Below are 15332 nucleotides of genomic sequence, written 5' to 3'. Positions count from 1 at the left end.
CCTTCACTGTTAAGTAAAATATTTTTTGCAGCACTTTATGATGAATTTTTCACGCAGAAATGTGACTTTTTAACGTACCGATTTTTCTGACAGATTTCGTTTTCGTTTTTCTTTTTTTTTTAGACTTTCAGGTTTTAAAAATGATAGATTTTCGAATTTTCATATTTTCTTTTTTTTTATATATATAGATTTTCAGATGGTTCGAAAAAATATTATATTTTTTGGTTTTCATTATTTTTAGTGGTGCTAAAATTTTCTATTTTTGGTTTAATATTATTTTTTTATAATTTTAGTTTAAGGTAATTTTGGCAGTTTACGTATATTAATTATTTTAAGACTTTCAGCTTCATAACGTGTTTGTTAACATGGTTTCGTTAGGAAGTATAAAAAAGTAAGAGGTTCATTTTTAAGATCCTAAATCTTCCGTGTCCTATAAAGTGAGCCGTCACAGTTAGATCATAAATAGGCACAATTAATTCGATACTTTTTTTCACACCCTTATATAATTTGAAGAGTACGCATTTTAAGTAGGTGCTCAAAAATGAAATGATCCTTTCCTCCAAGAAGCAACGGCGCCATTTAAAAACATTCCAAAGTTCCAATTTAAGTTTCTAATGAGACGAAGAAAGAAAAAAGTCTGTAACAGAAAAGAGAAGATAAATTTGAGGGAGGAAACCCTCTTACGAAACTCCAATTAAATGTTACAGAGTTAGAGCGAAAATTAAGTAAGAAACGTGACTACTGAAATTGAAGTCTTCGAAAAAATGAATTTCAATAAGATCTATTTTTTCTCTACGAAAGTAAGCTGGAAGGAAAGAATTTAAAACGTTCCATAAATAACAGGTGAAATTGAATCCTGATATTCGATTTTGCAATTGAACTCGAATCATAGATTTGTTTTGATACGAAAACGATTTTTTTTTTGTGTCTCCTAACTCTTCTTTCAATATTTTAATAATCGGTCACCTCGCAATGGACACAGCATTAAAAAGTTTAGAATCGAAAATGATGTTTTGTTCCATATTTTAAATTTCACAAACCAATTCGAAATTTTACTTTTGTCACGCTTAATATTGAACACGTTTTTTTCTCCAGGTAATTGTATATGTAGGGTTACCAAATGTTTTCAAGTAATCGAATGTTAATTTTGCTTTTTTATTAGTTTCACTAATTTTTATCGTTTTCTTTTCAGAAACAACGCTACAATGACATTTCATATGCTATCCAGAAAGGAAGATGGTGAAGAGATTAGATCAACAATCGAACAAATGTTAAAACTGGGAAAATTGGGTAGTTTTGATTTTGACCACGATTACCAAAGAATACACTCAGAACCAGGTGAGAGATCTTTTCTTTGTATGCCTTACACATTATTGTGGCTTAATTAATATCTCAGAAACAATATATATCAAGGACTACGCTAAGTATTCGCCACCTCGCCAAATGCACCAAAATCGTAAATTTGGCGAATAAAATTGTGTCTTGGCGAAAATATTGGCGAACGATTTTTCCACTGAAAAGAACAATTTATATTTAACTGGACCCTCAGAATTAGGTCAAAATGAATTTTTTAAACAAATCAGTATTTTTTATTCGATTACAGTAATTTTCGGTAGATGCACCTCATAACCAATTAGAATTGGGTACAAATAGTATAAGTTTGAAACAAATTACTGTAAAATATTTTACTGTGGGAAAAAATTATAAAAAAGTGTTAAGATTTGCATTTGGCGAAGACTTTCGGAAATTGGCAATTACTTTTGATATTTGGCTAATTTACTGGTTAATAATTTGAAATCCTTAACGCTGACTCTGTATATCACCAAAAAAATATAACGATCTGTGAAAGATCTTTGCTTTCTATCTAATTACCTCTATACCGATTTTCCTAATTAATATTACATCATCAATCAATATCACAGATTATGAAATATCACCTCTATGATCACTATGTCACACTCGCTCTTTTAAAGTTTGTAATTCTACTTTATCATTGGGCTGATTTATGATACTATCTTTGCTTTTATAAGAAACTAGGAGGCTCCGCCCCCTGCTTGCTAACGCTCGCCAACCCCCGAGAATTGCTACGCAATCCTATGTGGTTCACGCCGTGAACCATGGCTCGCTGCGCTCGCTCGCCTATGAACACAATATTCTAGTACAAAGACATAATATATTATCATCAAAGACATAGTATTTTATCATCAAAGACATATTATTTTATCATCAAGGACACAGTATTGTACTTATGTAGAAGAATTCTACCAATGTTCTTATTGGCTTTTAAAAAAGTATATTAGCTATTTAGATTGTACATGGTGAAAAAATCTAAACATTAGCTAAATAAGAACTAAAATTATCAAACATTGCTTCACTAATATTCTGCATTTTAAAGCGTGAAAATTCAATGCATAAATAAACGCGAAATATANTATTTTTAATGTTATTTACATGGTCAGACCAGGTCAGTTTTTTATTAATGGTTAAGCCTAAATATATAGCTTTATCAACTATGCAAAAAGTACTTGCTCCTTATAATTCTTGATCTAATCAGAAATAACTAAATCATCATGGTATCTGAAAATCTTTTAATTCACCCAGGTAAATGAAAATACTGAAATAAGTTTCCCATCACAATGAGTGTCTTTGATAAAGGAACTTACATACATACATACGTACGTATTAGCGTTTTATATAATATAGATATATTATATTTCGATTTTTTTTCTTTCGTTCAATTTTTCTTTCATATGTATATATAAAAGGAATGTGCAATTCAACTTCAGCAATAAATTACATTTAAAATTATTTCAATCGAAGAATGCAGCAAATTTTCCAAAATATTTAATTTTAAACCAGGTGTTACAGGAGAGCACGCTCATATGACGTAATTTCAATATGCCCGTATTTTGTTAGCCAAAAATCTGGAATTTATGGGGAAAAAAAATTAGTTTATTTTGAGAAAATACGTTTTTGTGTTTCGTAATTTATTTTATGTTTAGAATTAATTAATTTGCATAAGGCCACTCCTTTGAACCATTAAGAGTGTTATTTACTCCGTAAAAATCCGACCATTTGAACACAAATTATTTATTTGAAGAAAAAAAGTAGGACAAATTTATTTATATACTTTTTTAATTTGCGTACATTTCTTGCTCTGTATAGAATTGCAATACCATTAATTCAGTCGTGTTTTCTAAAATATCAACCTTTTCTTTCTAACAAATTTAACAAAAATAAAATGTATTTAATTTACAAAGTTACATTAAAAGAAAACTTCACAGTGAAACAGTATGTGTAGTGATTTACTTATTTAGTTGGTCGGTTAAAACATGAACATCAAAGTGTTCCGCAAACTCTTTGATGTAGCTGAGCTGTTTTTATTTGACGAACTCACGCAACACCCATAATATTTAATATGGAAATCATGCCCCTCTTTTGGAAATGCTTTATATATTTTTTAACATTATTTTTGTGTATTTATTCTAAAACGTGTTTATATAATGCCCTATGAGAAAGGAAACTTTAAGAACTTTCAATGAAGAAAAAAAAACTCTATTTTTCCTCCACTTATACTTTTAGTACTGTGACAATTTAATTTAAAAATCATGCTTAAATGCTTAGCTTAATTTCCGAATAAAAATTAGTTTCAAAACAATCTATTTCAATAACTTATTGCCATAATTACATGAGACAGAAAAATAAAATGTGGAAGATTTTTTTTTTATTGTCGATGTTGGACAGATGATCTATTTTTATTTAAGTTTACGACTATCTATGTTTAAATCCGTAACGGTTTGGACAACTCCATTTTGAATATAACTCAGAAATCAAGGGAACTCCTGAATCAAGGATTGGAACAAACTACCCTTCGTGGAGGACTTTTTGAACTAATCCGTATTTGTGTTATTGTGAAAAAAATCACGAAAACACCACACGGTTAACCCCGATGGCAATGAAAATCAAACCCATGATGCGTCTGTCACTGTGAATAAGCCTTAATCCCCCTGCCCCTGTACGGGCTATTGCGGGAATGCCTTACTTAACATTTTATAGATAAATTTTGTATTTTGGTGTTAATTAATAAATTTTGTAAAATTGCTGTTGAAAATCAACCGAAGAACAATAGTGTGAGATGGAACGTACGGTTTTGCTTTGAAAACGAGAATTCTGTATTAAAAGTGAAAATAACTTACATTAGTAGTAAGCAAACAGAGCTTAAAAACAATAAAACAATGTTTTTTATTGCATTCTAAAGAGAGGTATTGGCATTTTTTAATTTTGTCTTTAGACCACGTTGTTGCTGAAAACGATGATTATTTTGAAAACATGATTTGGAGGTTTATTCTCCTTTAGCAGCGTCATCTGTTGGCGTACTCTGTAACTACTTCTGAAACTCGGAAAAAATAAATCACCAAATGAAAATCGTACGTTGGTATCTTCTGCCGTTTTTATTTAATTTATTGTTTTTCATCTTCAGCCATGGTAATTCGATGTTCCCAGAGTTCGATTAATCGATGGTATTTGATACTACTCAGTGATCATTTTTATACTGCGAATCCAATGAATTGGACACGCAAAGTAGTAACCAAATATGTAGTAAATATAAATAGTAAATAAGGATCCAATATTCGTAAGATATGTATCCTATACTATACATTTTTCTATGCTAATAAATTATCAATATATATATATATACAATTATAAATTGAATATGAATATATCATGGATTTAAATTGTATTTACATTCGTCGTTGAACAGCCGACTCAATTTTTGGGTTGTAATTTTGAAAATCAAAAGTTTTGCGAATGAGAGTTTTATTCATTTTATATAAAGGTAAATTTCATCTTCATTTCAGTCATACTAAAATATCATTTTGAGCATTTGCCCTCGTGATCGATTTTTTTATCAGAAATTATGTATACATAAAACGAATGTAAGGAAATATCATTTACAAATTGCAATAACAAAATGCAGATATTTTGGGACAAGGAATTTTCTTACAAACAATAAATAGTGAATTGTGATTATATTTCAAAAATCACAGAAATTAATGTCAGAATAAAAGAATAATCAACAAAAAAAACGTTCCTAAACATCACAGTTACTGCATAAGAAGCGGCCAAAACCGGAAAAAGCACTGCACGCTTCGTGAGCCCATTGTAAGCAATCTGAATATAGTCTGTCAATTAATTAATTATAAATTATTTTTGTAATTTTTTTTAAATAATTTGTTAAATTATATGTGCTAGTTCATATTTTTTTTCAATAATATTACCCTATTTTGTATGCTTTTTGCCAAATCCGGAGAGTTTAATTTTTATATTACACTTTTATTCTACTTTGGCTGTCCCATCTTGCCTGGTCCATCTTGCTCGGATAGTGCATTTTTTAAAAAATTATCTGCAAATTTGTTTAAATAAATAAAGTTTAATTTTCACTGCTCATTATGTTTGTTTAATAATAACACTACAGTGCCACAAATTTGAAAAATTTATTGCAATGTATTAAACAAATAATAACAGCATACAAACATGGAAAAATATTTTAACGTGTTATAAGAAAAACAAAACAATGCTTGCATTTCGGTAACACCTTGCGAACTGATGAAAAAACTTGTGCGTATTGAGAACAACAATATTTTCTTACCGAAAACGATGATGTCGCTACTTTTTAGATGTCGCTACCGTGATACGCATAGAAGAAAAAGCGAAGTCCCGTCTTGCCCGGGCTTCCCCTATGGTCGATATATTACTATATTTATTCGATATCTGCTGAGGATAAATTAAAAGAAACATCAGTTTTCGGAGTACCGGGGAAATGTATACTGGCCAAAGGCATTGAACCTTGAAAAAGCATTGATGTAGGGCATACCGGGCAATGGCACTTAACTAGACCTACTATATATTTCAGAACATTTACCAAAGCTACTATGTGATTGTCAACATTCGCCGGTAGAAGTCAACAACCACCAATTGCGATCATTCTCAGAAACATATACATGTCGGCAGCATAAATGAAATCTAATGCATTGATATCTACAGTTATGTACAGTATGCAAAATAAAAAAAGTGAACACTCTCGATAACTCATAATCTAACGATCGGATTTTCAAGTTTCAATCTTAATGGTTAAATGGATCTCACCAAATATATTATAATTAATTAATGCAGATTATATTTTTACTTACGAAAAAGGACAGAAGAACGCATACTTCCTCTAAATAAAGAATATTTTCGTTGGATACGGATTCTCTAAATATGAGAGGAAGTTGCAATCTTGAAAATAGTCTCAATAGTTGGTCAGGAGAGCGATCGAAAATTATAACACCTTAATGTTAATTTTCTTTTTTCTTTGTTTCCCCATAACTAGAGGCCTTTTTTAAGCGAATCGAAAGCATTTTTACATTTAATGATAACATTTGTTTTTCCAAAGATAATCACATACAAAAAATAATTTTTAATCATTATTTATGTTGTTATTTATGTAATATTTAACAAAAATGTGAATATAGAGGTATACAAGTTTTCACATCAATTTAGAGCACGTTATTATTATACATAGCAAAACACCACATTTTAGCCCCTTAATATTTCAGAAAAATGGTCCAAAAATGGAAAACTTTTTTAACTGTTTAATTTTGTTCTTTATATTATTATAAAAGTTAGAACATGGTTTTTTATTACAATTTTTTTTAAATGCAATAACTACTTGTATTTATAGTTTTTACATACACATAAATAAGTAATGGATTACACACACATCTTATTCAATTAGAGCAAATTAAACAAAATTTTGAAGCTAAAAAAATATAACTAGTATAATATAAAAACAACGATATGATTTTCAATACATAAATTTTACAAATCTTTTACAGTATGGTATATCCCCCCCCCCACGTACACACATTTCCCTCCCTCGATCGAATCCGTGGAAAACTAGGACCAGTGAGGCCATCTATTAGGAAAATAGCAAATTAAGTATCCTAGAGTAGAAACGAACTCCGCTCGGGTTTCACAAAATAAAAACGTTAATTTTTCTCCTACCCGAAGTCAGTTAAATGCACGTAAATAATGCATCACAAATAATGCAATCGCCCGAACTGGATTCGGGAGACACTGGAAAGGAGTTAAGGAAATCAATCGAAAAGTTCTCGAGAAATCAAACTTTAAACATACGACTTTTCGAGAAATTTTATAACTCAGAAACCAGTCGACCGATTGACATCAAATGCAAGTGTCGCAAATGCATTTTTTCCCCCTCTTATCTTCCGTCGCTATTTTAATGAGGCAAAGTACCAACTACAATGTATCTTAGTTTATGACATCTGTTGCAAGATGACAGATATCAAAGATATGGAATATCAAAATTGATCTAATCTTTGCCTTGTTAAGAAGTATTTATAACTTAATCAAACAGCTCCGGGTGTGTGACAATCTCAAATGAAGATAAATTATTCTTTTTTCATGCTGATTAATTTCTGAGTTATTGTTACGTACAGATCTTATCAATACTTTTGACAACGTGCAATAATAATGATGATGAAATATGCTCTTTTTTAAATGCATCATTAACCGAGGAGCGAATGTAAATATTTCATCCGTAAAACCAGTGGGGAAAAAATAAGTACAAGGAGCTAATTTGTTAACTAGTTTTTACTAATTTGAAACAAGTAATAAAAAAAAAATTTAAAGTCAATTCTTACATCGGTCAACAAAGTAAAATTTTATTTTAGTTATTTTTAATTGCATAAATACGATTTTTTTCCCATATAAAACTAAAATTAATGAATTAAATTTAATGAATGAATTAATATTTGAAAAAATTGTATTAACATGTAACTACAAGTTTTAAAAAAAATGTATTTGCACTTGAGTGTATGAATTGTATTTTATGAACGTATGTGTGTATGAATTGTATTTTATGAGTGTATTTTGATGAACGATTGAAAATTTGAACAAGATATAGGGAGATTGTGAACTAATAGCAGGAATTGAAAAATTATATCATTCACTTATAGCCTTGCAATTTTGAACCCAATCCAGAAGACAAAGGAATTGCTGGATCAAGTATTCGGAGAAATTTGCCTTTGTGGAGGACTTTTTAATGGAACTAACTCTTATTTGCATTATATGGAGAGAAAAATAATGAAAACTTCCCTCAGTTAGCCTGTCGGAAAAGGGGAATCTAACCCATGATCCATTGAGGATATTTTACATCAGCATTCAGGGGTCTGTCCAGACATTTTGTGAAAGGTCCGTTTTTCGAGAAATTGTGAAAAAAATTACTCACATTCTTTCAACCAGGGTCCGCCTTTATAAATTTGTGCAAATAGGGTCCGTTATTGCAAAAAAAAAATTTTTTTTTCAAGGAGTTTTTAAATTGTATAGACATACAAGATTATGCTCAACACTGTAAAATTATAATTAAAAAAATTAAAATTTAAAAAATAAACAGCAATAGCTGCTACTAAATTAGAGATGCAACATACAAATATTTGGTATTTAGCCTATAGTGCTGAACGCAGAATATTCATTTCGGACGAATAATGGGAGAATCGTCTGCCGAAGACAAAACTTAATTCGTTTACATCCATCTTTCTTGTTTTCTGCCGTGGAAAGGGTTTGTTCGATTAATAAAATAACAATGAAGATGAAAAAAAATTGTGAAGGGTCCGATTAAAAGAAAAATCATTTTGTGAAGGGTCCGTTTTTAAGTTAAAATATTTTGTGAAGGGTCCGTTTTTATGAAAAGATATTTTGTGAAGGGTCCGTTAACGGACCCAAATTTCTTCTAAACAGACCCCTGGCATTGTAATCGGTGCGAGCCGGGTGTGAATTCGTATCGAACAGCCATCGGTGGGATTCGAACCTGGGATAGAAGGCGGATGCTCTATCCCCTGAGCCACCACAGCTTCTTTCTTCGTTGTTAAATGCTACAAATGTAGTCTTAGATGCAAAATTCTGCGCAATTTAGAACGGTAGCCTTAATTTGCCGCAGATTTTGTTCCTCGTCAATTTTTCTCATAGGTTTGATTTATTGGGGTTTCTTTAGCGTAACTAAACAGAAAAATCTTTCCTCTGATTATAGAATGTTCAGTGCTTAGTTTTGTTTCTAGCAAATAATCCCGCCAAAATTAACAATCGCTATCGGCCACAAGGTGACTAAATGGCGAATAAAAAAATGCTGGCCTGTCGCCACCCTATTCGATGTGAATTTTCTTTTTTTTTATATATATATGGAATTATTACGAACATATTATTGTAAAAATTACTTAATTTTAGGCTTGGAAATGTACCTTCTAATGTTTATGTTTACCTTATTTTCTGAAAAGCTTCAAAAATGATCCCTTACATTGTTGATATAAACAGTTCATTTAATCCTTTGAAATTTTCAACTTTTGAAAAATTAGCGGCATGTTTTGATTGCGTACTAAATATTTAAAATGTTTTCAAAGCAAGTTAATGTAACTAGCCACTGGCCAGAAGCAAAATTTTCTAATTTTGATACCTAATTTTGCTTTTTTGCCAATATGTTTTTTCTATTGGTTGAAAGTCTGCGTGTTATGTACAATTTTGAGTCTTAAATAAAATAAATCTGATTTTTTTATCTGATTTAATTCAGGAATTCAGTTTATTTTATTCCAAAGCACCGTTTATTCCGAAGCACAGTTTACATGTTCAGATTATCTAATTCTAGAACTATCTAACTCAGAACTAATAATTGATTCTGGAATTCAGATTATCTCATTTGTCTAGATCTCAGATTTTCTAATTCAAGAACTATCTAATTCAGAACCAATATTTAATTCTAGAACTCTAATCAGTTCATTAGTCTGGAATTCAGATTATCTTATTCTAGAACTATCTAATTTAGAACTAATAGTTAATTCTGGAACTCAGATTATCTCCTTTCGAAAAATATGCGATTCTGAAGTTCAAATACCCAAAAACAGCTGTGGATTTCTTGCTTTCTAAATGTTTATTGGAGAACTTTTAAAGTTACTAAAATTCTACAAACATACAGTTCTGAAAGATAAGTAAAAAGATTATTCCAAACGATCACTTGAAAGTGTATCTGTTCTAACAATATTGGGCAACGTCACCAAGTATGGTTCGTTCACCAGGAGATGGCACTTGGCTCCACCTCCTCGGATGCAGAGTTCATTCAGCACGGGAGTAAGAGGTGAAACATCTCCGCGCTTGAAATTTAGACAACCCTTAATGAGCGCCAAACACAAACAGTGAATTCTTTTTCAGTCACTTATTACTTCGTTTTATCATCTCCCATTATACATTTCGTCTCTCTAGCTAATTAAATATATTTTAAATCTAAAAGTTGCTGTTTTTCCATCAAAATGTCTCAAAAACGACAAGCTATTCATTCAAAAGAAAGAAATATCATAAGAAATGGCGCGAAATATCATCAAATGTATGAAATATTTAATGTTAAAAAAATGCACGTTAAGATCGCGAAATAAATAATTTTGCCTTATGATCGCCAAACAGCAACTTTGTCCGGGATTTTTCACATCCTTTTCCCAAAAAATAACGAAATAGTATCGTCGCATACCACGTGATAAAGCCGGAGCCAAGTGCCAACTCCTGATGAACGAACTATACTAATAATTCGTTATTTTAAGGCTCATTTAATAACAATCCAGCGTTAGCAAAATTAAATACTTCTTAAAAGTCATAAAACTTCGTCACTTAATCATGAGAAGAAGCATATTTATTCGCTAGAATGAATCATTTAAACAATGTTAAATAAATAAATACACAAAGGATTAACCTCATCGTCAAAGCTTCATCAATACAGAATAAACTTAATATCATTTTCTAGAACCACGGGATAATTTTTTTTCTCACCATTTCTCCTTATAAATCGACCGTGACCTTACGTGTTCACAGACCCTATGATGAAAACACTAATGAGTCTTCGTATTTCCTTACCTTGTCATTTAAGTTGTCTACAATTCCTTAACGCATCGATGCTTTTTTAAAAGATATTTTTTCCTCTAATAGTCAATTACCCTCTAATAGTGAATTTTTTTTCTTCGATTCATTAATAATAAGCGTTCAATTTTTATGTCTTATTAAAGTGAATTATAATTTCGAGTTTGAAAGAAAATATGACAAAAGTTATTTACGAGTGAGCAGTCTTCCTACCATATTAAGTAAAAAAATATTTCATTAAATTTAAAAATATTAATAATATTCATTATTTAATATAATAAAGAATTATATTGAATAGTGTTATGAGGTGGCTATTATTTTTTTTAGTGCTTATTTGATAACTCCTGATATTATTTGGATTGCATACGCGTTTATTTTGTATTAAGAAACCTCTCGACATGATGTAGTAGTTCTCAGGGCCTTGTTGCCCTGTTGAAGCCACAAGTTCCGCATTTAATATGTTACGAATAACCATTTTGAAACATACCATACCAACCAGGAATGAAGTTGAGTCTTACTCGTATTTCCTTCTGTATGTTTCTGTACTTTCGAAATAACTTTTTAAGTCTTGGTTTGGAATATATTTAAATTCTTAGTGACATCCTTAAACCTTGTTGTTTTCTTTTTATCGGAGCTTATGGATAATTTACCATAATTTTTGAACAAAGTTTTTGTATACTTTTCGAAACTGAAAAATTTGCTGAAGGAACAATATTAAGGAACGCTTCGAAGAACTTAACTTTTTTCCGAAAGAGTACTTTTAAAGTTTATTTCTCAAATTTTCAATATAGAGTCCGAAAAGGCATCACCTAAGGAATATCGGTTTAACGGACCCTGCAAGAAATGAATTATCATGGGCCCGTGCTAAGTATTTCAAATCATTAGCCAGTAAATTAGCCAAATATCAAAAGTATTCGCCAGTTTTCGAAACACTTCGCCAAATGCAAAGCTTAACAATTTTTAACGATTATTTTTTTCGTATAGAAAAATATTTTACGGTAGTTTGTTTCTGCCTTATATTATTTGAACCCGATTCTAATTGATTATGCGACGCATCTACCGAAAATTACTATAATCGAATAAAAATACTGATTGGTTTAGAAAAATTTATTATGACGTAATTTAGAGAATCGAGTTAATTATATTTTTCTTACCCGTTAAAAAAATCATTCGCCAATACTTTCACCGAAACACAATTTTATTCGCCAAATTTACGATTTTATCGCCTTTGGCGATGTGGCGACTCTTACAGCGATTTTTTTCCAGTTATAATAGCTATGGTAGAGTCATTTTGAAACAAGTCGTAGAAAAGAATAAAAATCTAGTTTCCAGAGCATGACGCCGCAAACCGTATAGTTTTTATCTCTTTTTGTTTTTGATTTTTCGAATACTTTTTGGTGGAATACTTTTAACTGTGCATTCAGCTTGTAAGATTCGAAGCGCTTTCTGAAAGTAAAGTCATTTGTAATGTTGACTGACGATTTATGTATTCAATCTTTGCCTTCCATTTATAAAGAAAAAACTAACATAATAATATATTTATTTATATTTATGAAGCGTTTTCATTTAACATCTGATGATATGCCCTTTACGCGTATTCATAATACAAACAATGAAAATCAGTCTTTGCAATTTCTTTTTCATCTCTTAGAGAAACAATGGGTTATTTAAACTTGTAAATTTTGTAATGTCTTTATTTTATAATCCTATATATTTCCGAGGGTTCGTATTTATGGAAGAATATCAATAGTTTGCTTCCATTGTTATTTTACAAAGCAACGTTATTAAATTTGTTTTAAACGTGAGCAATATCATGAAATATTTCATAATATCTACTTATGTGTATAAGAGATAGCTAAAGTAAAAAATATATATCGCTTAAATGAAGATAGAGGTGTACTACAAGCTAATAAACTTAACAATTAGAAATCAGATAAAAATTGCCCTTATAGGCGAGTTTGTCGTTGCATCAAATGCACATATTTAATGTTGAAATAGCAATAACAATGCTAAAAAAAATCCAATTTTTTTTTCTCACCTTAATCACGATCACTGGTTATCCATTGGTCAAATGCTTTTTCTTTCTGGATTGACTCCGTTAAACGCCACAACATTTCAAATCATGGGATGCAAAAACTCTCTCAATTGATGTTAGTCGTCGGATTGGTTTTCATATCCTTGCCTATGTACGTGTTTCAAGACGTCACAAAACACTTTTCCTTTTTCAGCATTCCTATTTATAATAAAATCACCCCAAGCCAGTAATTATACGTTAATAATAAAAATACTTTAAATTATTATTATGTAAATACATTAAAAATGCCTGCTAGTGAAAATAAAAAGAAAAACAGCAGCGGTCGCCATAGCAACGCATGAAATGACGACGCATGCGCCCTGTTTACTATTACTCTTGAGCACAGTTGAAAAGTGTGATGACGTAAAAATAAGTTGCGCACGCCATCAAACTCAAAACAAGACTCATTTTGCCAACGGGTAAAAAATGAAATAACATATTTACCTCCTTTTTTTTTTTTTTTTTTTTTTTTTTTTTTTTTTTTTTTTTTTTTATTTTTGCACAGCTATCGGGTGTTCGGAAATTAATACTGTTTCTTTTTAATGAAAAATGAAAGACGATTTTATTTTACTGAATTATATATTGTCTATCCATTTCTAATACTGTTTGCCATCTTTCTGGTAATAGCTTGAATCCAACCTCACAGAGTTTTTGTTTTTTGTTGACGAAAAGATGAAATTTTTGGCCTCCTCATTTGAAGGAAAGCTTATTATCGTTTTACACTAAACATACCAACACTTAACCTATACCTATATCTACCATAGACGGTCTAATAACCGGACTCAATGTTTCTTGATTGAATGCATGAAATATGGATGCTAGGAAGGAAATAAACTAAAACAAAACTTTATTATAATTAAACAAATTTATATATTACCAATTTTTATGTATCACATTTTTAATTCATTGCTCAATGCATTTTTTATATGTACAGGGTGTTTCCATTATACATTTCCCGCAAACATATTTCTTCTAATTATTATTATTTCTATTATTCGTATAATTATTTTTATAAATATAAGAATATATACGAATTATAATTCTTATAATTATTCGTGTAATTAATATTATTTTTTTTAAGAATTTGTACTGTCTTGACTGTTTCGACATTTTTCTGGGTAAACACTAACAGTTAGTTAGAAATGAAGTAAAGGTATCAAAATAAAATATAAAGCTACTTACTGAAACATTTAGTGTTTGTCACTTTTTCTGACACAAAAATGTCAATATAAAATTTTAGGTACTTTCTTGTAATTTGAATTCTCAGTTATTCTGATTGAACTCACTACGCGACGGTCTTTGCAGAAATGTGCAAATAATCGAATGCAATACGTTGAACACGCATTACATCGCAATGTCTGATCCGATAACCTTATAAAGCGACAAATTGTTCTTACGGTCAAATGAACGGCTGTGGTAGAAATAGGTATACAAGTATTATTCGAAACAAACAAAATACAAAAAAAAAAATAATAATAGAATATTAACTGTATATAATTGTTATTAAAAGTCATGAAGTCAAATGTGCAAAAACGATAAGATGATAAGCGCATTTTCAATGCAAAAGTTCTTAAACGGTCATTTGACCAGTTGTGGTATGTTTAGTGTTAATAGATTTGTAAATTGTTTTATAAAAATCAAGGGTTAAAATTTACAAGAAGGAAACCATGTTTGTTTTTCGCTTTTCTGTATTGATACAAAAAATAAGTTGAATTTTTTCCGTATAAACCTTTTTCCGTGTAATTTTGCTCACCTAAACAAGAGAAATGTGTATTTTCCTAAAAAAAAAAAAACATTTAGTCGTAATAGCAGACTAGTATGCCGTACTCGTTATATCGAATTTTCACCAGTGAATTGTTATAACGACTATTCCCTATAACTGATGAAACTGTCATTATAACGAGTTTGTAGTTTTAAGCAAAAGCACGTATTGCTAAAAAAAAAAAAACAGTAAAAAGAAAAGGATAAAATGGAGTGCAATCGAAGTTTTTGACTTCCATTGACAACACCAAATATTAATTTACATAATTATCTTTCAAGAAAAAAAATTAAGTGATATGGTTAATATGTAATCAACAATAGACATGGTTTTTGGCTAGTTTTTGGAAGTGTGTGGCAAGTTTCGTAAGAAAAGCGGGGAAAAAAATTGTATGGAAGGAAACAATTTACACGTTTGCTTTATACAGTCCCTTGCCAAATTTTTAGACTCACTGTAGGAGTCTATGTAAAATCTTAATTTATCAGGTGATACTATATAGGTTTATTGTTTTTAAGCGGCTGAAACCGGGTTGCATTTGTTTAC

General features: G+C 30.2%; 1 protein-coding gene across 1 annotated transcript in view; it reads left to right on the top strand.

Annotated features, from left to right (window-relative positions):
* LOC107440417 (uncharacterized) overlaps positions 1 to 15332 on the top strand; it is a 574971-nt gene that overhangs the window by 495089 nt on the left and 64550 nt on the right. The window contains exon 10 of the mRNA XM_071177030.1: positions 1193 to 1338. Coding sequence (XP_071033131.1) covers positions 1193 to 1338 — 146 coding nt within the window. The remainder of the gene's footprint in view (positions 1 to 1192; positions 1339 to 15332) is intronic.

The sequence above is a fragment of the Parasteatoda tepidariorum genome, chromosome 2, assembly GCF_043381705.1.
Source record: "Parasteatoda tepidariorum isolate YZ-2023 chromosome 2, CAS_Ptep_4.0, whole genome shotgun sequence".
Lineage (NCBI taxonomy): Eukaryota > Metazoa > Arthropoda > Arachnida > Araneae > Theridiidae > Parasteatoda > Parasteatoda tepidariorum.
Note: the sequence above shows the minus strand (reverse complement) of the source record. Positions and strands in the feature narration are given on the sequence as shown.